Here is a 26353-nt window from a genome sequence, read left to right as displayed (position 1 = left end):
GGTAGAGTGGGTTCACTCAACACAGGAGGTAGGGTGGGTTTTTTGTTTGTTTGTTTGTTTGTTTGTTCGAAGAATGAACAAACACTGGGAAATCCTGCCCCAAACAGGAAATCTTGCTAACCTGATCAGGGCAGCTTGCTGACATCCTAACAAGAATGTTGGACTGTGAGCATGTTTTGGGCCTCAGGAGAGCCTGGGAATATTCTCACAGGTAAGAGAGTGGCCAGTTTCAAGAGAAGAATCCAGAGGGAGAGCACACACTCAGAACTCAGAATGATTGCTGTCTTGGGTGCTGACTGTACTGAGATTCTAGCCAGAACCTTGGATTGATTGTAGGCTGCAGGCATATGGAAATGCCCACTCTGTTAGGTACATGATACAGAAACCTGACTCAGACTGGTGTTAGCTTCTAAGGGGATTTTGTAGCTCACCTGACTAAGAAGACCAAAGTTAGATTGGTCTTTAGGTTTGGCTGGATCCAGGGTCTCAGATGTGGTCATCAGGACTCCTTCTCTCTCTTTCTCTTCTCCTGCCCATTTTTCCCCGTTGACTTCATTCTTAAGCAGGCTGTTTCCCACGTGGCCAAATGGACACCAGCAGCTCCAGCTTCAATCTTAGCAGCTCAGCAGCCCGAGTGGGAAAAGAGCTTCTGTCTTCCAATTGTTTCAGCAAGCGTTCCAGGACTGGCTCTCATGACTCTCCATGGGTCACGTGACTGTCGGCCCACTGTGGCTGTAGCTTTAGCCTTAGGAGGAGGGTCAGCCCCGTACTCCTGGGAGTGCAGAAGCGTGGCTAGCCAAGAGAAGATAAAGTTGCTGGGACCAGAGGAAAGGGGGAGGAGTGAAGATGACCACTGTGCCAGATCTGAGCCTGAGGAGGGCACTCAGTGGTGGACCTCAGGCAACAAGAAACCGGGCATTCGAAAGAGTGGGCATTTGAAAGAGTGGGCTTGCCGATCTACCTAGGTTCTTTCTAATCCCAAGTCTGCCGCTCGCTAGCTACAGGACCCTTGCCTCAGTTTCCTTACCACACACACACACACACACACACAAGAGGTGTGAACACTTACCATGGAAGGTTGCTGAGAATGTTGCTGGATAATACTGGGGAAATACCAAGCACATGCCTGCGTGTTTTCTCATTCTCAATAAATGTGAGCTCACTTCTCCGTTCTTGTTCCTGACTTACTATGTAATAGAGTGTCTGTACAGACCCGTAGGTATCACAGGCAGCATTTCTGTGCTTTCGCTGTAAAGCTCAAGACTAAAATCTGGGCGTTGAACTGTTAGAGTTCCACCATTCAATGAAACAAGCTAATCACTTTCTGCCATACTACGGGCAGCATACGGGCATGTCCCATGTTTCCGAAGCACTTTCTCGTTAGTTTCTTCTTTAATAATGACAACTATGATAATAGTTAACATTCATTGACATCTTCCTATGTGCCAGTTAATATTCTAAGCACCTTACATAGATCATCTCATTTAATCCCCCAAACCAACCTGCGAGGTAAGTACTATAATTATCGCCATTTTACTGAGGAAGAATTAAGGCCCAGAGAGGTTAACATGCTCAGAGTCACTCACACAAAGAGTAGGAGAGCTGGGATTTGAACCCACGCAGTCTGACCTCGAGCTCACCCTCCCTACACACTGCCTTATTTCTCGATACGTATGTACCGGGTCCCTTTAAGGTAGGGCTAATCGTTTTCTAAGGGGTGCTGGAAGTTGGGTTTGTTACCTGGACCCCTCTTATATCCTTGTTGTTGTTTATATTTCCTAGGTGTTTTTCCAGGTCTGACCATCTTGCCCTCCATATGAAGAGACATATCTAAAAACCCTAAAGGCCAGAGTTGCCATGGCGTCGGCCGTTGTCTAAAGGAAATGCCGTGAGGCAGGGGGCTGGACTTCAGGCGGGGAGCCATTGCCTCGCAGAAGAAAGTTCTCACGTATAAACCTCTGTGTACACACGCACACACACACACACACACACACACACACACACACAGACACGCACTCACATAGACCCACACACACGCACTGTCATGCACTCAGCTATATTTAAAATATATACGTCTATTCTTTATGCCTTGCCCTTGCCAGATGGTGGAAGACGAAGAAGAAGGAAACCAGGTGAACTCAGCAAGGCAGATTGGCTGCTTACTTCAGCACTATTGGAATTATTTCCCGCTGTTGCCAATGGAAATCAAAGAAAATGGATGTGACGTCTCTGCAGGTGGACGGCAGTAAGAGGGGCTTATTTAACTTGCTTCTCAGTGCAACTTGATAGGAGAATACAACGTCTTAAAGTTGCATATGTGTAGCACTGATGTTTCTTTTTAAATAGTTGGGGGAAAATGACCTAGAAAACCAAATTGCAGTTTGGTAGCCAAAATTAACTCTTGGTTTATTTGTCCTTTGTGTGTGAAAAGTCCTACTATTCCGTGCGTCCGACTTCCTCACAGAACTGTTGATCGGTTTTGGTTCTTCTTAGTACTATTGAGATCTTTCGAGTCAATACCAACGGCCTTAGCGGCGGCAGACTCTGGAATAACACCTTACACCTTTCTGGCCTGCATTTCTCTAGACTTCACTCTCAAGGGAGGAGTTTTCTTTTCTTACTTTTTGACTCTTGCACACCATATGCACTAGGGATTCTGGAAACTTCTAGCATGACTGCAAAGTGGCCAAGAGAATAAAGTCCTTGATGATAAATCACAGTATATCCCTTGAGCCTCACCTTATTGCCAGTGCTAGATTTTTTCTTTTTAATCTCTCTGTTTTTGCTAACGAAAACTTGAAAAAGCTTATTTGGAAGCTTAAATGTTTTATCTTTTCTCCATGGACTAAACCTCTCCAGGACTCTCTCGGCACCTGGATGTCCAGCTCTCGAAGCAGCCAATCAGATGGGACATCACAGTTCTCTCATCCCCCTTGAGGCATCATGACCTCAGCTCATAGTGACCAAGCCCGTGCTGTGTGTCATTGCCACCTTAGAACCACTTTCAGCATAGATGTCGCTAGTCTCAAAGGGCAGCTGCATATTTAACCTAACTCTGGGTTCTGACCTGACAAAAAGCCAAAAATATCACTCTTTCCAGGAGTGGGGAGAACTGAGGATGCCTCCCGAGTCTAGTGGCTTCAGAAAACATCATCCTATCTTCCTCTCTCATACCCACTGAGCTCATATTCCCCCACTTGTTAAAACACACAATTCGAAATGCCATTGTGGGAACGAAGGGTGGACATTTAAGGAAAGGGTCGAGAAGTTTCTCTCGTGGTCTGTCTGAAAGGAGAGACATATTTCTAATTCTTTTTGGCTAGACCCCCCATGACTCGTGACCTAGAGCACCCAGGATCAACAGAGGCCTCACACGTACTCTGCAAGCTGACTCCAAGGGGGCATACATTCCTCATTTTCAGCCCACACACATCCAATATCGGTCTCTATCTACCCGCATTCTTAGCTAGCTGGCCCTGGCCTCAACTCCAAAGACTGCCTTTAGGACCATTAAATGGCCTATGCAAGCAAGCGGGGTGGTTATTAGGACAGATTGTATATTTTGTATATTCTGGGACCATCCCTTCAAGACACGTCTAAAAAAAAAAAAACAAAAATGGCGTTTGGTCCGCACATGGTTGCTGCTCCTCATACCAGCTGGCTCCCCTTCTGCCCTCCTTTGACTGTTTGACTCATTGACTGTTAAAATGCCGCCCCATATCTATTTGGGATGCAACACTGAAGTCTTTAAAAGGAAATAATAATCTAAGCAACACAAATACATTTCTGACAGCAACCTTCAAGATCCTTGGCATTTGGTTTCTCAGCTTTCTGCAACCTTTGATTTCACTGAGATGTCGAAACTATTCGTCTAAGGGTAAAGGAGCCTCCTTATCACAAATGCTATAACTGCCAGTTGGACACTTGGGCGTTCTGAGGTCTGGCCCTTAAAGTTTTCTTTCTCTTTTTCGGTTTTGTTTTTTTTTTCGATGTAGACCAAAAACAAAACAACAGCAACAACAGCAACAACAACAAAAACCAACAACAGCAACAACAACAACAACAACAAAGAAAAGAAAAAGAAAAACCACCCTAAAACACACACACACACACACACACACAAAATAAAATCTGCCCATTTGCCGGAGGCAATTCTGTATATGTTAGTTGGAGGGTATTTAAAAAAAAAAAAAATCAGTTTTATTCCAAAGATTTAAAACTAGACATGACTTAGAAACATTTTCTGGAGCACTGCTTGCTGACAATCTTCTAGTTCTCTACTGCATTTGAGTGCATTTTGTGGCCAGTCCATCAGGGCGTATCATGGGATTCTATTTGAATGTGTGGTGCATCCTTTCTGGATGAAGGATGTGTGAGGGACCCTTAAACCTCAGCTGTATTAAACTGTAGCGCCTCCAGTCAGTGCACTAGATGAAACTTTAGACACCCCAGATTTTGTTGGTTCGTTGATTTCCCTTTCTCTAGCAGCCTCCAGCATGAATGCACGCACAGACCAGTGATGGCATTAGCCGTGGCTGCCACGATTTACAAATGTTCTCTCCCCTGCTGGAGCTGCTCTTGCCTCTCGAAATGCTATTATTAAGGGTTTATAATACTGAATTTAATTTTTGAACTGACCAATGCAAGGCTCTATTAAAAAGAAAGTTTAAAAAAAAAAGAACGCAAAAGAGTAATCATTGCTTGTTTGCTCCCTGTTGTCATCTGTGGTCTTGAAAAGTTCTCATTTGAATGTGGCGGAACAAAGGCCCTTTTGGTCCTCATCAGTGTCTGAAATGTTCAGTAATTCCTCTCTCTTTTGTATCAGTGAGGTCCTTTGTAATCTGCTCCTGACCTTGGTCGGAGCAGGGCGCGCTGAACCACGATGGTGAGGCTTACTTGCTTCAGAGTCCTTTGTGGGCTGTGAGAATTGGCCTGAAATTCGGTGGGTGCTAAGTGTATGGCTTTGAAACTGTTCTTCTCTAGCCTGGTTGACACCTGTGATCGGTGACCTAGCCACAAAAGCGAGGGTAACACCCCATCATTTGGGAAACGGATTCGTGATAAAATCTCCATCGTCTCTGAAATGGCAGAGACGGTTGGTAAGAGCCTGTGAGTGGGAGCAGGCTTTCCAGGAAATAACCCTCTGAAGATGCTTTGCCCCCCAAGAGGACAGGTTATTTAAAACCGTGCTTTAATGGACATTTAAAACACATTAAGCCGCTTTCTCATTTAAATCGTTACCTCCTGACATTCCCGGGGATCCCAGATTTGGAAGGAAAAACCTGGCATGGTGTGTCCTGCGGTTGTCCTCTCGAGCACATTTTATCCAGGGTTCAGAGCTTGATGTTCAGAGGAAGAGTGTTTCTGAGCCATTGACCATTTCCTTTCTTTCAAGTTGTGCTTCTGAGTCCTCCTGCCACATGGCTATGAGTCAAAGATGTGGAAACGTGAAATTATCATGCTTCTCCCAGCTACTGGCCTCCTGCCCCACTAACAGTTAATTGGCCCAGCCTAAAGCCTGGTGGTGAGGAGTCCTATGTCCAGAAAAAGAAGTGTTCAGATTCCATGACAAAGCTGCATTTTGTAAAAATATCGGAAACCCCAAAACGAACTCACGCTGGCCATTTCCTCCTCCTCTCTATGTGCTTTCCCTTGCAAAGCCCTTCAGACACCCCATCTCCTCCCTTCCTGCACCTCTTGTGCCCTTTTTACATCTTCGATTGCCTGATTATAACAGGGTAAAAAGACAGCCAACCTCACGCATGATTAGAACTGATTCCTATCTTTAAAAAAAAAATCTTCTTTGAATCCAGAAGCCAGAGAAGATTTTTTTAAGGACTTTCCTTTGGGATAAGCTTCCAGATTAGCCATGTCTATTTGCATCAAAAGGGGAAATAAATGGGACTTTCAGGGCAGCTCACCTAGTGCATTCAGAACATTCCGCCCATAGCCCCCATGCCTGAATTGTATGGCAAAGTCAAAAGGAATGAACTCAAATGGCAAGAACAACCACCTCTAGTGATCAGTTTCATTGGTTCAAAATGATTTCCGCCATGGAAGTCGCTTCATAAAATATAAACTACGGTGCAGAGTACTTTTGTCTTCTCTTTTGCACAAGTTGGTTTTAGGAGAAGGAAGAAGGTAGGGAAAGTCAGAGAGATGCGACGTATTTAACTGCAAAAATCAGGTTTGTCGTTTCTTTCTTTTTAAAAGATCTCATGAGGGCCAGCGTTTCTGGCCATAATTTTGCACCCAGATCTTTGCCAAAGTGAAAATTCGTCAAGCAGAGCCTGTTTGAAATGTACACGTGGAAGCTTTCCCTGGCATCTTCCGGAAGTGGCCACCTGCCAAGTGTTGGTGGGGGGGGGGTGGTCGTGGGAGGGTAGGGGCTGGAGGAGAGAATTCGAATTCTGAGTTTGGGTTAAATTTCGGTAAACATGGTGATCTCTCAGTTTGGAAACTAGAGGGGCCGGCCTGAGCATACACCAATGCCTCTTTGACGGCCTCCTTTCCTCAGTGAGGATCTTCGGGAATACTTGAGACGGAATAACAAAAATGCGTCCAAGGAAACAAAAACTGCTTGTAAACATGAGATCCCCTGACTAATGGCCTGAGGCTTCAGGGTTTTCTCTTGCTTTTAACACTCTTAACCCCCCCTCTGTTGGTTCCTGATAAATAGATCCCGGAAAAGGGGGGAAGAATAAAGCTGCAATTCACTTTTCTTCTGTGCGCCCTTCCAATATAGTACTGTATTCTTCAGGTGTTTTGCATTTACGTTTTTAAGTCCTCGGGAAACAGGTATCAAAAATGGAGAGCGAAATCCTAGGCGGTCACTTCACTAATATCCCCAACCAGATACTCTTTTCAAACAGGGCTCCCTCTCAGCGGTCATGAGGGAAGGGTGATACGTTCTTTGTTGGGGACTGTTTATACAATTTTTTTCAACTGTAAGCTTTGGAATCGTAAACTGCTTTGACTCCAGCTTCTGTCTACTGCCATAAAACGGACCCCACGTCAGAATAATGAGGGTGGTATGTGTGCCCACGCCTAGACAGGCGTGCAGATGTACCTATTGTACCTTCGCAGAAGGAAAACAGGCTACTGACGTTTAAGAGGAGTAGCCACCAGTGCCTAATATCTTTTGGGGGGGACGGATGCTTATAATGCCAGTATATTGAAACCACACTGGGAGCTCCACGTGGAGGGGAGGGGCGGCGGGTGGGGAGAGGGGACATTTTAATCCTAGGCCTTGGGACCGGAGGCAGAATGATTTCTGCAAATCCAGGTTCCGAAAGGCTTTGGGGCTCATTGGCTGGTTCTCAACCGTTTTCTTTCCTTTCCTTTTCTTTTTTCTTTCTTTCTCTTTCTTTCTTTCTTTCTTTCTTTCTTTCTTTCTTTCTTTCTTTCTTTTTTTTCCAGCATGCATTTCCTATCTAAACCCAGACCTGATTTAATTTCCTTATCTTTCACTTCTGCTTCATTCCAGGGAGGAAAAATACACCTATTATGGCCAAGATCTCCTTGCTAACACAGAGGCAAAAATAAATGTTGAATGTTTTTGCAGCCTGCCCTTCCTTTCCATGAATCGCCCCAAACTCCTTCTCTCTCATCACCCTGTCCCCATACCCAGCACACAACTTCCCGACCACCACCACTTTTCTTTCAAATCTCTATTATCCTCTTAACAGTTGCTTGAAGAAATTTATTTTTGCACTATACATTTTCTTTTTGCCAGATGTGTCTAACAAGTGTGTTAGGAGAGACCTACTCCCAGCCCCCTCCCCGCCCCCGCCTCCCCCCAGGTCACATTCTCTCAGGCCTTCTCTGGTATTTATAATATATCACAGAAGTACCCAGTCTTATAGCCCTCGGTTATGCCTTTTTTTGACATTTTATTTTTTTTAAGCTTTTTATATATATATATAAATATATTACTTTGTCAAGTTTTTTTGCTGTACAAAAGTCTTAAGATTTAAAACTATTATTTGTATTATATGATGGTGGTATGTTAATGTTACAAAATTATTAATGAAGAAAAAATTTATTTTTGTTACTGGTCTGTTTCATAATTCTTTTTTAAATTGGTATATTGTAAGATATCTATGCAAAAAATGTTATGTGACGCATTTTTATTTAAGAATGTAATATGTGTAATAAACAGTAGAATGTGTTTGGCCTTGGAATGCCTTACTGTAGTTCTCCTTAGCTCATTTCGTCGGGAAGAAGGAAATCCTCAAAGGGACCCAAATGGGCCCTTATACACCTCACGAGAGTTTTCTTTCTCAGAGAGAGAAAGGGAAGGCGAGATTATATTAGGTCATTTGTCTTTGTTTGGGAGGCTGTTCGTCGTGTGTGTGTGTGTGTGTGTGTGTGCATGTGTGTGTGTGTTTTATGGTTTCACCGAGGTAGCTCACTGCCCAATAAGAAGGAACTCTGAAAACTGTTTCTCTGAGAGGAGGGGAACAAACGGTTGGAGGTTATGAAAAGCAATATCTCAGAACGAGGTGGGTTACGGGATGTTATTTGTTTGGGGGGGGGTGGGTAGGAGAGGCTTATTGAAAGCAGTTTGTTTGGTGAGAGAAGGCGAGAGTTTATTCCGGGGCAGCGTGAAATAGGAGCCTATTTGGAAAGGCTACCCGGAAGCAGTTTGTGGAGGAGGGAAAAGAGGCAGAGGTCGGAGGGAAGAACTGAGGTGAGGGTTGGGGGGAGTCGACGCCCAGGAGAGAGTTGGGAACAAAGTGGGGAACAGGTGGCTAACCAGAGGTGGAGACCTTCAGGTGGCCAGACATAGGGCGAGGAGGGAGATGCAAATATAAGCAGCCTCAAACATGGAGGAGAGGGAGGGGTGGGTGGGGTGAAAGGCCTCGGGAAATTCTTCAGAGCTGAAAAGAACACTCACTAAAATCTTGTCTCCCACGCCCGACCTCCAGGAAAGAACAACCGAGTGAGGAGGAAGGTAGGGAATCGAACCCGTGTTGTTATCCCAGCATCCCCTGCAGGGCGTTTCCCCCAGAGAAGTGGTATCGTTAACTGGAACCGACAGTAAGCACCTTTCTCACTTACGGGGGACGTGTCACTACTCAAGCTTTCTTTTCACGCTTTGGATTTGGAACCGGCTAGAGCGGTGAGTAACCTCAGTTCCTCGTCAAATGAATCCAGCAAGAAACTCTTCAAATTTGCACAGAGGAAAAAGAGAAAAACTGTGGTGCGGTGACCGAACTTAGTCCATTGGCACAGACATGTTCCAGTCTCTGAAGAGGAGAGCAGGAGAAAGGATGATGGCGGTGGGTTGGGAAGGGAAGCTGAGTGATTGTGTCCTCGCCCTGATAAAATTTAGGCTACCAGGAAAAGGAGGAGCTGCGGGGGCCAGAAAAGGGTCTTGAAAATTGTATCAGCTGCCACATCTCCGGAGCAGACAAGTGAGCTGGGCAACAGGGCAACCCAATGTTGACTGGGGAGAAACCTCGAGATCTAGGGGGGTGGGGGGGCGGGGAATCACTGGCCCAGAGGCCACGGACCTGTCTCCTGGTTCCCGGTCCTTCAGTAGCTCTGTAACTAGATGAGTGATTTAATTCTCATAGCCAAAGTCATTTGCCTAGATGTTTCTTTGCAGGAGGAAGGATAAGATAGCTTTGCAGTATGACTTAGAACAAAGGTTATTTTTCTGTACCAAGAAGCTGACTGATGAAAAAGAGATCGAATTGGATATTTTAGGTGGGGGACGACCAGCATTGTGCTGAAAGGAGGAGCGGGTAGTAAGTCTGATCGTTTCACATAAGGAGACGAGATGGTTTACATAAGGGGATATTCTAGACAACTGAAGCTTCCACATTTAGAGACTTAACTTTTGCTTAAAATATGGCTAAAAATACATTACCCACTTTACAACCTTTTTGAGCATCCATTTTTGCAATATAATACAAGTTCAGGGAGGACTCCAGACTTTGGGATTCCTGAGCTCACCCTAAATGACTCCTGACTTTATACTGGGTGACTCTCCCTTCTCTGCTGTGTCCTCCCTATTATGCCGTCTTTGTGTCAGCTTCCAGCAATATTTCTCTCCTCGTCCACTAGCAGACTGGAGAAGCAAGCTTGGTAACTAGCGAGTGCAAAAATAAGGATAACTGTAACTCAACAGGCTGTCGTCGGAAAGCGTAACCTGGCTCTCCTAGGGGAGAGAAGTGCATAAGCCTCGTGACAGTTGTAATCTGAGGTTGCCTACCCAGTGGGGTACTCTGTGCTAATGGAAAGGAGCCTCATAAAAAGCAGAGCTCAGTGCAATTGATAAATAATTTAGTCAATTATCAAATAATGTAGCTCGTCTTCCGCTTACGAGTAGAGGCTTAAAAGAGGAGATGGTTAAAACTTTTAACTGAAACAAGATTTCGAGGTGACAGCTACATGACGGTTTGCAGGGTTATCCATGAGGAGCCAATTCATGATTCCTTCTCCAACATTAAACGTTTTATCTGCGCTATCAAAGACAATCAATATTTTGCCTGCTTGAACTTGACCTATTTCTTTTTAAGAAATTCTGTCTTATAATATAGTTATACATACCACCATACTGTTTAAAACTAACAGAAAGAAACAGACAGGTACAAAAGGGTGGTAGAACAAGACATATGTGTGTATAGAATTTTCTCCTAAACAAGCGCTGCATTTAAGCTGTCCAGCAAGACTGCATGGTAATGGAATAGGTATCATTCACTGCCATGACCCTTTGCCCTCACAAATAGAGAACCCGGGGCTCAAAGAGGGCAAGCGAATTGTGAAGGCCCAGGGGGCAGAGTAAGTGACAGAGCTGGCTCCTACGTCCCCTGATTCTCAATCCAGTGGACAATTAGCCAGAAAGAGGTAACTCTAGAATGTACTGCTTCTAGATAATCCAGGAGCTAACTTGATGCTTGTGTGTGTGGCTTAGCCACGACATCACCGCTGACAACGCTGACTTTATTTCCATTCCCCCCCCCCCGATTCATTACAAAAGGTACTTTTGAATATGAGTAAGTCATCACACGCTAGAATTGAAAGGGAAGTTGGAGATCTCTTTCAAGGCCACCGTTGTACTTGAGTAAACTGTGGCTCAGAGAGGTTGCAGCTTGCCCACAGCGATACGGCACATCCTTTTGCAGAACAGGAGTCAACCCAGGGTTGTTGACATGCAGTAATGCTCAACTAAGATCGGCAGTGTTTCTCCAGATTTAGTCACTTGCGTACGAACTTCAAGATTCTTGCGATATCCTTGCGCTATTATTTCCTTAATATGTATTTTTTTAGAGACACTGTTCTGTGCCATAGTCTGAGATCTATTCTGTTCCATTTCTCTTTAGCTAATTATTTAGTCCATATGATGCTCCTTGGAGCACATTTCAAATTGAATCTAAAACTAAGTGCATGTGAAAATTTAATAAAGACTGATTTGATGACTGGGAAGTTACTTAAGGACCCAGAGGTCTCTTAGGAGGAAGCAGATAATGTGACCGTGAGTGAAGTGTGCATGCATTCTCTGCCTTGTTTTCCCATCCTTGGAACACCCATCTTCCCTCAGGGAGAAGCGCTCTCAGTGGATGGGCTCATGGCCAGGTCATACCATTATCCTGGAAATGGTGCCCTGGACATTAGGCATTGACTGAATCCAGGAAATCACCTTTTCCTTGTGTCCCCCGTCAATAGTCAATGCCTAGAAATAAATGTATATGCTGTAAGATACAACTGCAAAAAAATGTGCTCACCTCCGCGGCATGTTTTCTGAAATTCCCAGACCACCATCTGTACGTGTACACATATACACAATGTGACCCTCCAAATATTTTTCCAACCAGTTTCCAGGCACTTGATAGTCTACTCCTAAATATTTATTTTTTGCCTAGTGGCTTTCCTGTATTTAAACTACAGCTAGGCAGAAAGAGGTGACTCTTTATGTCTTATCCATCATGTGTACCTTACTGTGCTCAAGTTTATTCTATCCTTTCAAAGGAAAGGCTTCAAGTGCAAGGTGGATGGGAGATATGGGGATCATGGATAGAAAAAAAAAATCACAGATACAGGTGGCTAACTTTGGGACTCGGGAGATAGAGAGAGGTTAGCACTCAGGCAGGCAGTTCTTTGCCCATCACTACAGAACCGCGGGAGAGTCAAACGAGTTCATAAAGGGACTTAAACAGTATTTTGTTGCTGGCAAAGTCTGCTACATGATCAAAATAAGAGTTTCCAGGAAGCTGGCCTGCGGAGCTTATCACAGGAAACAGCTACCAGCAAATGGGTGGCTTCTAGTTAGATAATAATGGCAATGACAGACCCTCAGTTGCCAGGCTGGGTTCTGTTCCTTGAAGCAACAACTTCCTGGGTCCTGGTCTTTCGAGAGGAAGGTCAGGTTCCCTCCGTAAAAATGGGAATGTGCTTGAGTGTTTGGGGGAATATTTAAAGGGTCATCACCGAAGGACTCTAAATAATATCAAAACCAAAGCAAGAGGATATATTTCCTGCAGCATCACTGGGGGGTTAAGTTCGCAGACTGTTCTCAGAAGCACATGACCCAGGATCATGGGATTGCCAGTCAAAGAACCCAGGCTATAAGAAATAAACACCCTGATCTTATTTACATGCTCTGGAGGACTCACGGAAACGAAAACAGAAAGACTTGTCACTTGAAACCTTACCTGAATGGATTCAGTGTCGAATTTGTCACAAAATCATTTTCCATCCCTGCTTGGAAATGGCTAATCCCACCCTAATGTATATAGTGTGCAATGACAATATTAATGAACGACTATAATTTGAATCTTCTCTTTGGCCCTGGGGACTCTTAACACCTTTCTGTTCCCAATCTTGATTTTTTTTTTCCCACTTGTGGTCCCATTTATTCTCTTTTCCTCTTTTCTCCCTCCCTGCTCTCTGCCTCCTGGTGTCTTCAGAAAATCACTGTGAAGAACTCGGCCCAAAGCCCACATTGGGCCCCCTTCTCTGATATTGTCCCAGTGAGCTGGCCTCATCTTCCCAGGTGCCTTTTCTTCCTCTTCTGTCTCGTTACAGCATCCCTATTTCCCTGTGGAAGGGTGTTTGCGCTTTTTAGCATAACTTAAAAAGATGCCACTAAGACAATGCTTTGAGTTGTTCTCCTGGTTTCCCTAGGCACAGTTAGAAATCTGCGGGACGACACAGTGGATTCGAACGCATCTTCGTTTGCTAAACACCGATCTCCAGGCAGGAGGGCTGCCTGGATATGTGTGTTGTAGAAGATTTGTCAGCTACACGCATACCTGTTTGAATGTTTCTCATAAAATAATAACAGTAAAATGAATCTTAGAGAGTCAGGATTGTAAAATGCCCAATGGCAATTTTCTCTCTTAGCTCACCGTCCTGTCCATTACAACATAGGTGGGTTTTGATTTATGTGACATATTTGACCCCCACATAGCAAATGATTTCGGTTTCAACGCATACAAAGGCCAGGTGTGTGCAGTGTTTTACAGAGGGCAGACCAATGACCACGTACATCAGAATCATCAAAGGTTCTTTTCAAAAATGCAGTTTCCTGAGTCTCATCCCAAATCTGAATCAGATTCTTTGGGGGTGGGACCTAGATCCACCTAGGTCCTAGGACCAAGCATGTTCTCTCGGGGTCATTTTCAGAGCATCTCAGAGCCTGAGAAACACTCACATGTAAAGCAAAGCAACATTTTAAAATTTCATGTAAGTGTTTTCTAGTTTTTATTCGGTGGAAATATAGATTTTCATGTGCACCTGTGATTTGCTGAGAGGACAGTGTGTCTGTTCATCAGACCGTATTGTTTAGGATCTGTCACTATGAGAGTTGCCTTTCCACCAGTGACTACTGGGGGACCTCCAACAGGGCAGTTGATCAGGTGAAGTCCCGGGGACCTTCCCCTGAATGTATGCTGAAACAGATGGCCTCTGGGTCTTTTCTTAGAAAAGAACTCTGGTGGTACTCCTTGGGGATAGTAAGGTTCATCTTTGTTGGTTTTGATTCAATCTTCTTATATGGCTCATGCCTGTGCAGAGATGATCTCTGGCAGAGCCCTAACCTGGGCACAGAAATGCCAGCCTATTACCCGGCCTTAATGACCCATCCCCTCTGGGCATAGGACCAAAGTCTGGACCCTGTCCTTGGCTTCTGAGATGCCAACAACAACGTCTCTGTGTCAAGTCCTATTTGTTTTTTATACCTTTGCCTCCTTCATCACTGCCCCTTGATTCCCCTGAAGTTCATCTTTTAAGCAGAAGTCCCCCGGCCCTAAGAGCTTGAGGACCCTAGAGGAGTCCGCTGTCTGTCAAGCAGCCCTTGAGCTAAGCCTGGTTTTACCTCCAGGTTTTACCAACTAAACTAGAGGACAAAATCCATGCCACAGTTGGAGAATGTGGGTTTTTCTATATTCTGAGAAAGCCATTCCCAAAATAGGCCTGTGGAAGACCCAACAGGGAAAACTGGGAGGAAAGGGGAATGTTCAAAATGATTGCAAAAGCTCTCCTTGAAAATGTGGACACAGCTTCCTGCTTATCTCCTTCCTCTGACCCGTACTGCCCCAGAGATGAGGTGATTGGCTCAGGGAACAGGAAGGGAATCACCATAAATCTGAGCTAATTTGGAAAGGGAAGGATGAAGCAGATACTCAGCAATCAATAGAGCGTCGTCTTGTTTTGTGGTAAATGTTTACGGCTCTGTTGCTGGAATGTAATGCCGCTGCATCAGAACATGGGCCATTAGAGGTGAAATGAGTTCACCTAATGCCCTCCTGTGTAATTGGTATGCATCGCTCTTCCATGTACAGGAGCCAAAGTCCCTTGCTTCCACCTAGAGAAAAGGTTTTAGATGATTCTCCACGTCCTCTCTACGTTTTATGACTTCACGATTCCCAGGAAAAGGGGAAAATGACCCATTTGTCTCTTTCTCTGAGTTCCTCACGTTTGCGGGACCGGAGGTACACACGCCACTCAGTGTTCCCTTCCACTCCTGAAAGTGCTGTTGGGAGAGCAAGCAAGGAAACAGAGCCGCGAGAGAACAGGGACTAGATTGTTCCTTGGCTAAGCTTTGAGGAGTGATGCGCGGGCCCCGGCCGCCCCAGCACGTGCTTCCTTGTCATGGAAAGGAGAGGGCATAAAAAAACGCTTTGACTGAAAAGCGAGTTCACTAATTGGTGGCTAATGACTAGGCAGCCCGAAATGTCTGGAATTTGGTTTCGATTCAATGTAATTTGACATTTGCCAACCATTATTAAATCCCTTTGATGCTCTCCCTGGGCAGCGGCGAGGAGCAGCTGATTGGCTCTTGGGGATGCAAAGTGAGTCTGGCTGGGCACCGAGTCCGTGGGGGATCTGGAAGGCAGCCATCGTCACCCCTCTCCCCTCGGCTCCGCCAGGCCTTGGTCTTGCCCGTCCCCGTCCCTGTGTCCGTCGGCTCTCTGCCCTTCGGCCTCATTCTCTGAGTGCTATTCCCCTTCCAGCACCGGCTCACCTGCCCCTTTCCTCTCCTGGCTCTTCTCAGAAGTCACCCTCTCCTTGCAAAGGACACAAGCTCACTACAATTGTCTCAAGATGAAAAGGTTAATAAAAAGCCCGCAAGGAAATTTGTTCAAAGCTCGCGATGGGTCAGTTGTCCCTGAGGGAATTTGAGAGTCATCAGGTCCCCCACTCCCACCCCCATATTGATTTCCATTTTCCCTGACCTGTTGCTCTGCCCTTCCTCCCACAAATAAGCTTCTTCGCTTTCTCACTCACTACACACAGTCCGGATACCTTCCCTTCAGCGGCCCCCAAATAACTCCTCTAGTTCCAGCCTCTGCGGGGCCTGTCGCCTGGTTACCCTCAGGAACGGACACAGTCCCTGGGCCCCAGATGTCAAAACACCAGCAGCTCTGATGATCTTCCTCGGGACAACGTAAAAGGTCTTGTCCTCTGTCAGGCGTCTTAGAATATCCAACACGGCCTTGCAAATAGTTTTGGTTTTCTTTCCGGTTCCTCATTTATCCTCTACTCCAACACTTGCACTGATACACTCACTCTGCCAGAACCTCCAGCTCCTCCCCATTCACATTTCTGCTACATCTCCTTTCAAGAGATTGAGTGAGGAGGGAAAAAAAAAAAAAATCAGAGCATCAGGAGAACCAAGAGAGACACTGCAACAATGGGGAAAAACATAGAATTCTATTAAGGACAAAGACGAGTTTCCCTATTACTTCACGTGTGAGGCAGTGAAGGCAGGAAAAAAACCAAAAACCAAAAACCAAAAACCCCAAAACAGTGGATAAGGAGTCGGGAACTACTTTCCTACCTCTAACGATGCCTCTGGTGAGCTGTGGGACCTGAGGCAAAGCACTGAGCCTTTCTGGGCCTCGTTTTCTCTTCCTCAGTAGAGAACAGATTAGATGTATCGGCAAGTCCTTCCTTATTCTTAAGTTCTGTGATAATACAATTTCGAGAAATGTATGATACAAAATTTATAGGACAGCAGGTGTAGAGTGGTCGCCAAGAATGGTTCCTCTTTTCATCCACTCTTTTCATTCCTTAAAACTTTATTGAGAACGTTTGAGTGCTAGCTCATCTCTGTCCCATCTCTGTCTTCCTAACGAAGCTTCATTTTCAGGTTTGGAATAAGTTCTAAAAACACCAGAAGCCTTTATATCCAAAGACAAATGTAAAGGATTGTGAAACACGATCACATGTTGATTATGAATCGCCCCCCACGTTGACTGGCTGAGCCTCTGTTAGCAACTTGAAGGTGGCTTTAAGAATTATGAGTTAAGAGGCACTGGGGCGGCTCGGTCGGCTGAGCGTTCGGCTTCAGCTCAGGTCATGATCTCATGGTTCGTGGGTTCGAGCCCCACACCCAGCTCTGGGCTAACAGCTCAGAGCCCAGAGCCAGCTTCGGATTCTGTGTCCCCCCTCTCTCTCTGCCCCTCCCCCGCTCTCACTTTGTCCCACTCTGTCTCTCAAAGGTAAATAAATGTAAAAAAAAATTTTTTTTTAATTAAAAAAAGAATCATGAGTTACTACATGGAAATGATGAGACTGGCGCATGTTACATGCTCAGCCAAGTACTTACGTGTTGCGTGCTACATGTTTCACATTAATACATGGAAATGATGGGACTGGCGTATGTCACATGCTCAGTTAAGTTCTGGCCGTCATTATTATTACTAATAGCAAGCTTAAGCATTTCAGAGAAGAGTTTCCTGGATCTGAATCTAATCATTGTCCTTGAGAAATTGGACGTGCTGCTCACATGCACCCCAAGTCTTAGACTGGCAGCCTCTGCTTTGGGCTCAGAGAAGGAGAGACCACAAGAGGATCTCCATTCATAGCACACAGCCTCTCTTTTCCCTCCTCTCCTGCAGCCACCCCAACTGCTGTGCCCACCCCCCGGCCCCCACCTCTCCTCACCCGTCTCAGATTCTCCTTGACTTTGAAATCGCCAGAGAAGAAGCTAGGGGGAATGGCAGGCAGGGGTTGGGGCGGGGGGGGGGTGGTGGGGAAGGTTGAGTGTTTTCCAAGTTCAATCCTTCTCTTTCTCCAGAGACTTCAGCCCCGAAAAGCCAATCGGTGTGTTCTCACAAAACACTACCCCGGTGGAAATGTTTGCCATTTTCTTTGCTAAGTGTTATTTTTTCCATATTAGAGGTCCGATTTCCTGCAATTCTTGGAGAGTACCAGGAGGAAGAGGGGTCAGGAAACTCAGCACAGAGGGGAGCAGTGATTAAGTGCCCACTCATTTCCATCCTTTTCCTTCACGACGGCAGGAAAGGGTTTTGAGATGTTCTTGTATTGGTTATTTTTGTATAGAAAGAACAGGGCCTTTGTTTAACGGACCCCAGATGATATGAGCAGAAGATTCAGCATTTTCCCTTCAGTTTTGTCACTCACCAGCAGTGGCTTTCCGAGAGCCGTGTCTCATTGGGCCAGTTTCTTCAGCCCCTAAACAGAGACAATATGTGCTTGATAAATGATTTGGATTTCCCTCCAGATAAGATGGCAGGCAAGTCTAACTTAATATTATTGTTGTAAAAGGCTTCCGTCTTGGGAGGTAGCACTCAGTGAGAGGTGAAGAAAGGACATCTTCAAAAGGGAAAGGCACCAAAGAGAGTTATAGAAAAATACGTTGAGATATTCTCTACATGCCCCCCCCCCACCTCTCTTTAAAAATAACTTTGTAGAGGTTTTCACCAGCTAATCACAGGTCACAGTGCTTATAGTACAGCAGTCATAGGATTGTGGGATTGATTGATTTGACTTGATTATTTAGATTTTTGATGTCAGCTCTCCATAAGCACAGAAAGAAGGAAAACGACTTATCCAAGTATTCACTAGTGACATACTAGGATAAGAGCAAAAGTTGTCTTCCACTGCAGCTATTATTTAAATAGCTTGCCCATAGCTTGAATATACTAATCACTTAATATTCACAACACCAGTTGTGCAGTCAAGAGGGTAGATATTATGTAAGCCTAACTCCCTGCCCCTTCTTTGCTTTTGAATGAGGAAAGTAAAGCCCAGGGTGGGTGGGTGGCTTGTCCGAAGTCACAAAAGTGCTAAGCTCTAGAGCTGACATGATAACATCTCTCTTCTCTTAATTCTCTCTCTCATCTACCATGGGCCCATCAGCACTTTATGAAGCAAACGTTACCCAAAGATTTGGTTCATTTAATAGATACTTATGCTTATAATTAAGTTATCCTAATATTTTGGAAGTTTATTCAAAAATGAGTTTTGCTATATTTTTATTAAGTAACTGGTCCATATTTAAAGATTAAAAACACAGCTGCATTATTACATTTGGTTATTTATAAGATTGGGCATTTTTACTTAGGATTGTGAAAATGGTATGACACAGGAATTCAAACAAGGATTAATTATTGACTAGCTCATCTGATGGGTACAATAAGCTAAAGACTGTGTTCAACACTGAAGATTCAACGGTGCCCAGGCAAATATTTTAGAATTGTGTTTTTATGTTTACTTATTTATGTTAGGTAGTGACAGAAATTCAACCTGAAATGGTCTATGCCCAAAAGGGAATACATTATAAGGATTGGGGTATAATTCACTACAGGGATCTTAGAGTATATTTGTGGAAACCCTAGATGTAGAATATGGCTTCTAAAACAACTAGAAATGGTAATTCCAACACTCAGGACCCTCTGTCTCAGCTCTATTCCTCTTGGCCCATTTATTTCATTCTTGTCTTTCTAAACATTCTCCTTCTTTTGCCCTCATGTCAGATAACATGGCTGCTGATAACTCTGGAGTTTATTACTTTCAAACCAAGAGACTGGGCTCCTTTCCTTAGTTCCAATCCCCAAATTGGACCAGAAGCTCACCCTAGGTCATATGACTCTGCTCCTTGGAGTAGGATACTCTGCTTTGGTCAGGTACTCACTCCTAACCAATTGGTTGGGGGTAGTGATGATATTACACTGGACCAGCAGGATGGGTCATATGATAACCACATGGGTGAAGGTGAAAATGAGCTGCCACTAGAGGAGGGGTGTGAAGAAGACAATCCTCTGAAGAATGGACAATCCCAACTCTCATGAAACTCCCAATGTCATGACATATAAACAAATAATGGCACTATAATTACATGAACTCAATAAAAGAAATCTATCAGATCACTCTAAAAACACACAAGGAGGAATGACTCTGCCAAAGAGGAAATCAGGAACAAAGAAAGTAAGACTCCAGATGGGTTTTGAAATATGACACAAAAGAATGATCAGTGAGGAAAGGACGTTCCAGGCAGAGGGAAGCAGCATAGAACCATAACGTATAGGAGTGAAAAATGAGGCTGGAGAGGGGAGTGGCACTCTATGTCCCTTTGTGCATAGATGTATGACCCATCCACCTTCCCCATCCTCTAAGGAGCAGATAAGGTCCTGAAATGATAGGAAGCACATCGTATAGCACTATTGGCTTCTCCGAGAACTTTTTTTGTAAGTTCATTAATTTATTTTGAGAGAGAGAGGGAGAGAGCGAGCACGAGTGCGGGCGGGGCAGAGAGAGAGGGAGAGAGAATCCCAAGTAGGCTCCATCCAGACTGTCAGCTCAGAGAGGCTCCATCTCACAAACCATGAGATCATGACCTGAGCCAAAATCAAGAATCAGACGCTCAGCCGACTGAGCTACTCAGGTGGCCCCTCAGGGCACTTTTACATAAACTTTTTCATTGGATTCACACAATTTTGGCATGATATAAACAGGACAGGCCTATCCCCCGCCTCCCCATTTTATTGATGAAGAGAGAAATATTTAGAGGACTGTGATTTGGCTAAGGTTAGTTTAGGGGAAGAAGTGCGAATAGAACTTGGGTTTTCAGTTCCCAACGGAGTGTTCTTTCTGCCCCTCCTTGGGTTTTACTTTAATGTCAACATAAGGGATCACATCTGTGTCACTAATAATTCAGTCTATTGTGACAAGCCACTTGGATGGTGCCAAATGAGCTCTGTATAGTTTGTTTCGGTCAGTTATTAAAATATCTTGTGGGGGGCCTGGGTGGCTCAGTTGGTGAAACATCCAACTCTTGATTTCAGCTCAGGTCATGATCTCACAGTTCATGAGTTCAAGCCCCACATCGGGCTCTGTGCTGGCAGCATGGAGGCTGCTTGGGATTCTCCTGTCCCCTCTCTCTCTCTCAAAATAAATAAATACACTTAAAAAAGAAATATCTTGCAGGGCTGCCTGGGTGGCTCAGTCGGTTAAGTGTCTGACTTCAACTCAGGTCATGATCTCACAGCTTGTGAGTTCGAGCCCCGCATCAGGCTCTGTGCTGACAACTCAGAGCCTGGAGCCTGCTTCAGATTCTGTGTCTCCCTCTCTCTCTGCCCCTCCCCTGCTCATGCTCGCTCTCTCTCTCTCTCTCTCTCTCAATAAATAAATAAATATTTTAAAAATTTTAATTAAAAAACCTATCTTGCAAAACCTTCATTCCAGAAAATTACCTGAAAGAAAAGATTCTTCCCACCTGGAAGGGGAGGTGAGAGGGACAAAGAACTAACCTCTCAGGAACTGGCTTATTTCTACGATTCTTCTGTTATAATCAATACATGCAGATTTAAGCACATCAGGTGAATATGTAAAATAAACTGGTGATTATTTTTCACCTCACAAAAGAATTGCCTGCTAGATTTTAAGCTACATGAAGACACATTTTTGAAGAGCCAGAATTTGCTCAGAGTATCCTGCTGTGATACTTTGTAAATGCTCAACAAATGTTTGATGAATGATGAAGGAATCAACCAACACAGGGAACTTCAAAAATAAAGGCACAACACCGACCTTTGATTAACAGCCTTGGTGTCAGATGTCTTTGGGATCGGTTGTGGGCTGAACCGCCCACTAAATGTGAAACAGTCAGTGAATTATCATCTAAGCCTTCACCTCCTTAGTTGTAAAATGAAAATAATAATGGAACTTACTCCCAAGGTTGTTTATTTACTGCATAAAAATTTATTGAGGATCCACTAGGAGCCAGGCACTGCTCGAGGTTCAGGAAGGTATTTCAGAAAACACAGGTGACAGGGTCCCTAGGCAATAAACACAAAAATAAGTAAGTAAATGAATTAATTAAAAATGTGATGCAGCGCTACGAAGGAAGTAAACAGAGTAATGTGGACTCAATCATGACCATGCGGGTGACTTTAGACAATGTGGTAAGAAGAGGCTTCTCTATGGGGTGCCTGGGTGGCTCAGTTGGCTCAGCATCCGACTCTTGATTTCAGCTCAGGTCATGATCCCATGGTTCGTGAGTTCAAGCCCCACATCGGGCTCTGTGCTGGCAGTGCAGAGCCTGCTTGGGACACCCTCTCTCTTTCTCTCCCTCTCCCCCTCCCTCCCTCTGCCCCACCCCCTCTCACACTATCTCTGTCTCTCTGAACATAAATAAATAAACTTAAAAAAGCGTTTAAAAAAAGAAAGGAAGAGGCTTCTCTAAGGAGGTGACATTTGAGCTAAGAGCTTGGAAGGGGAGAGTGTGAGCATCCTTGTGTAGAGCTAAGGAAGAGCTTTCTGGGCAGAGGAAGCAAGGGCAAAGCCCAGGGAGAGGCCAGGATTGCAGGGCTGAAAGAACAGAAAAAAAGGCCCTGGGGCCAGAGCGTAGGAAGCAAACTAAGTACGAGGCAGGAGAGAGGCTGGACATTGGCAAAGTCATGAAGTGCTCTGTGGGGCAAGGTCAGGAACTGGGGCTTTGCTCTAAAAGCAGTGGGGATTCAACTGAGGAATTTAAACAGAGGGGTGTCCTTACCTGATTTACATTTTTTAACGAGCAGTCTGCCTCAGTAAAGAGCACCAGCATTTATCTAATTGCTCATGTGAAGAACCTAGGTCCTTGGTTGCTCAGTTTCCCTCTCCTGCTCCATCAACGAATTCAGTGAACTTGCTCCCTAAAATATATCCCAAGCATCTCAGTGTCTCTCCACTTCCACTAAAACTACCTCGGGCTTAGTTCTTTTGTCTTGTCTAGGCTATTGCAACGCCATTTTAGACACCGTCAGTTAGAGAACTTAGTGGATTTTCAAGGGGAGACGTCAAGTAGGTGGTTGGACCTTTAAGACTAAAGGTCAGGCTGGGGTTACATGAGATAATGCACATAAACACTTGACAGAGCACCTGGCTTCTTGAATGTTCTTAATACACATGATTTTTTTTTTTTTTTTTTTTGTAGTAGCGTCCATCCTCCTTGTGCTTTTCAACATGACGAAAAGATCAAGGGATTTGGAGCAGGAGGCTTGGGTTTACATCCTAGTTTTACAGGAGTGTGGCTCTGGACAAGTTCTCATGTCTCTGAACTGCTGTTTCCCCTTCTCGGAAGTGAAGATGTAAACACCTGTCTTTTCCGTCATACAGGACTGCTGTGAGCTTCAAATGTGATGACGGATGTGAACACGCTTTGTAAGCTGAAGCGCCTCTCTTCGTGAGCGATCAACTATATGAAATTATATTTAATTTAGTTTCCCTTTGTATGCGACCTCTCGGGTTCCTATATTGTAAGGCAGCATTACAAAATAAATTTTATTATAGGGCACTGGGGTCTTCAGCTTAGAACAGGACCGAGTCCCAGATTCTTCAACCTCTGCCTTGTATAGTTCTAAGCCAGTGCCGTCAATTGATTGCCGAGTGAAACGCAATCCTGGAAGATGAACTACTTTAGAAACACGTTCTCCCGGGAGTTGTATTTTGGTATCAAGTAGACTACTTGTTCCAAAGTTAGCGTTCCCCATTTCTCATTAAGAAAAGTCACTAGGAAAAAAAAATATATTTGGAATTGAATAAATAAATGGATGGCTGCAGTCGAGATTGTTTATGTGAAGCTGACAGTTGTGAGGTCATCAGGGGTTTCCATGATGAAGCTGGCACTAATTCTGTCTCTACACACAAGGACTGTGTTTCCAATACTGAATATTTAGAACATGAGGTGAAATATCAGGAGAAATGGACAGGACAGGTAGGTGACGTGACTGAGGTGTTTCAGGCAAAAGTGAGAGCTCAGCAGAAAAGAAACCCAAGACAAGAGAAAGGACTAGAGACAGGGGATGGCAAGAAGTGAGAAAAGCTTTTGAAGCAGAGAAATGAATATGGAACTGAAATCAAGAAGACAGAGAGGGAACAGATGGGGGTAGGCGGGGTGAGGATCAGAGAAGAAATTCCAGATCCATTTGTGAACGACACCAGGAGCTGTCTGTGGGGGGAGAAAAATAAGGAGCAAAAATGAGGAAGACCAAAAAAAAAATTACTTTGGAAAGAAAGAGAGTGACAAGGTAGTGAGGACAAGGAGGGACAGCTGTCATCTCATTTAATTAAGAAATTATTAATGGAACAGACGGGACAACCACACTGAGCCTTTACTGATGAGATGCTACTAAAATTCCAGATAATAGCAGCTGAAAGTTATTGAGAGCAAAAGTGGGGACGATGCTAATTTAGTTGATAATAACACACTTAGCACAGTGCTTAAGAATTTAAAAATCGCACATCAAATAAATTTAAATGATTCTGGTTATCATCTAATTATGGTTGTTTAAATAATGTAATACAATTAACTGTTAAAAAAAATAAAAAAGCCCTAATAATTTTAAGTGAGCACGCTTGTATTCTGAGTCCTCCTTTTAGGCAGCTTCTGTTCCACCCTGCGGTCCTGGTGGAGGGAATTTTATCCTAATGGCCACACTTCTGCTAGGTAGTTGTTGGGGCAGAAGAAGACAGATGGCAAATAGGTTCTAAATGCCTTGTTATTTTTTTTTCCTCCTCTGTCCCTTACTTTTTCCATTATCAACATAGCTTCTCTCCTGAAACAACTACTTTTTCTTTCTCCTCCCTCCCCTTGCTAGGCAGCTTCCCTGACAACACCTCCCTGCCTTCATCAGAAGAAAATATGGCATCCATGCCGTTGGGATCAATGTAATCCCGGCCCAGTAGGAGTTCTGTCACACAAGTTCACTCCACAAAAGGAAAAAAACCACTGTCTGGATGGCATAATTGGGGCCCAGAACTGTAGACTCGTGGCCATGACCATGTGGCTGACCGAGGCTGGAGGAGGGAAAGACCACATTGGCTCACCTGGCTCCTTTAGGGGAACGAGTCCAGAACTTCTCACTCCGAGTAATAGCCTCATAGTGGGTAGAAAGGAGAAATCAAAGCAACTGATTCATTTGAAAATAATCTTTATTTTTTCTTTTATTTTTTTTTAAATTTTTTTTAACGTTTATTTATTTTTGAGACAGGGAGAGAGAGCATGAACGGGGGAGGGTCAGAGAGAGAGGGAGACACAGAATCTGAAACAGGCTCCAGGCTCTGAGCTGTCAGCACAGAGCCCGACGCGGGGCTCGAACTCACGGACCGCGAGATCGTGACCTGAGCCGAAGTCGGACGCTTAACCGACTGAGCCACCCAGGCGCCCCTATTTTTTCTTAATAATAAAGAAGTGTAAATTATTAAAAAAAAAATAGTTAAAGCCTATCCAGATAATCTTATAACCCTACCCAGATAATCACCGTCAAGAATTTGATGCATGTTTCCAGAAATCAACACATATATAGCATCTCGGAATCTTCTCTATGCAGTGTTCTGTAGGAGCTTTTTTTAGCTTCACGTATGATGGCCATATTTCCATGTCAATATGCCATGCTTCAATGAGTGAAAGGCACTTCTGATTGTAAGGTTAGTATCTGTAAGAAAAAAAAAAAATGCTGCAGATTATAACCGTCAGGTCCCGTAGATGCTAAGACATATTGTAATTTCAGACACGTTAAAATATTTAAAAGGCATCTTATAAATGATGAAACAGAGATTTAAAAATTACCTTAACTTTTTGACGGCTGCAGAGTATTGCACTGTGCAGCCATATCATAAATTACTTAACAAATCCTTCATGAGTAGACATGTGTGCGGTTACCAATATTTTCAAATTTCTGTGAACTTCCTTAATGTATATCTCTGCACACTCGTCGTATTGCTTAAGTCAAGGTGAATTCTTAGAAGTAGGATTGGTGGACTAAATAAGAGTGTTAAAAAAAAAAAGAGTGCTGAGCCTGTTTACACCACGTGATATGGATCTGTACTCTTCGCAATTGTGTCTCTCAGAATGCTCACTTCTGTAATTGATATATCATCTACTAAAACCTAGCCTGGACTTCAGGTAAGAAAAATCCAAACTATACACTTCATTTGCCATCCGCTGTCACTCTGATCTTTCTTCTTGGCGTTTCCAGTATTTTAAAAACTTCAGGAACTTGAAATGGTGATGTCCGTCGATGATTCCCCAATAAGGGACAAAGCCCGGATCTACTTCGCTGCGGAGAGCCACCCGTAACAACAGGAGTGTATTCAATGATCAACTTGATTGCTTTTCATCTTTCTGCCAGTTAGGGACAAGGCCTAAGGCTCCTAGCTTTGGATATGACTTTGTATTAATAGCACCAGTAACTAGGAATTATACTGGGGCTACTTTCCTGAATTCTTTTGTTCATTTGATCTGAAATCCGTGAACCCACACTGTGCCCTAGGCAGTGGCGACACAAAGATGAACAGCTTACAGTTCCTGCCCAAAGAACCTACCGTCTAATGGGGGACATAGGATACACTCACATAAAGTTATAGAACAACAGAAGACAAGATCATCGATTTTATGAGCCAGGCTACGATTTCGCGTCAAATGTGCAGACGTTAAGTCCAGAATTTGAATGAAATCGGGAGACAATGCTCTGTCCCTCTGCGAGGCGCCAAGACCAATGCTAATGTGCCGTGACCCTCTGGAAGCACAGAGATGACACATGGTCGATCCTTTTCTAGGCAGCATCTGTGTCCTGTACCGTCCCCCAGGAGTCTAAGGCACATCAACAAATGCTCA

At 44.2% G+C, this 26353-nt stretch overlaps 1 protein-coding gene across 2 annotated transcripts in view; it reads left to right on the top strand.

Moving 5' to 3' along the window:
* KLF7 (Kruppel like factor 7) overlaps positions 1 to 2992 on the top strand; it is an 86707-nt gene extending 83715 nt beyond the window's left edge. For both annotated transcript variants that reach the window (XM_030323894.2, XM_030323893.1), the window contains exon 4: positions 1783 to 2992. In XM_030323894.2, the coding sequence (XP_030179754.1) occupies positions 1783 to 1834 (52 nt within the window). In that variant the 3' untranslated portion in view covers positions 1835 to 2992. The remainder of the gene's footprint in view (positions 1 to 1782) is intronic.
* The last annotated feature ends 23361 nt before the right edge of the window (positions 2993 to 26353 follow it).

This window comes from Lynx canadensis, chromosome C1 (assembly GCF_007474595.2).
Source record: "Lynx canadensis isolate LIC74 chromosome C1, mLynCan4.pri.v2, whole genome shotgun sequence".
NCBI lineage: Eukaryota > Metazoa > Chordata > Mammalia > Carnivora > Felidae > Lynx > Lynx canadensis.
This window is presented reverse-complemented; position numbering and strand designations above follow the sequence as displayed.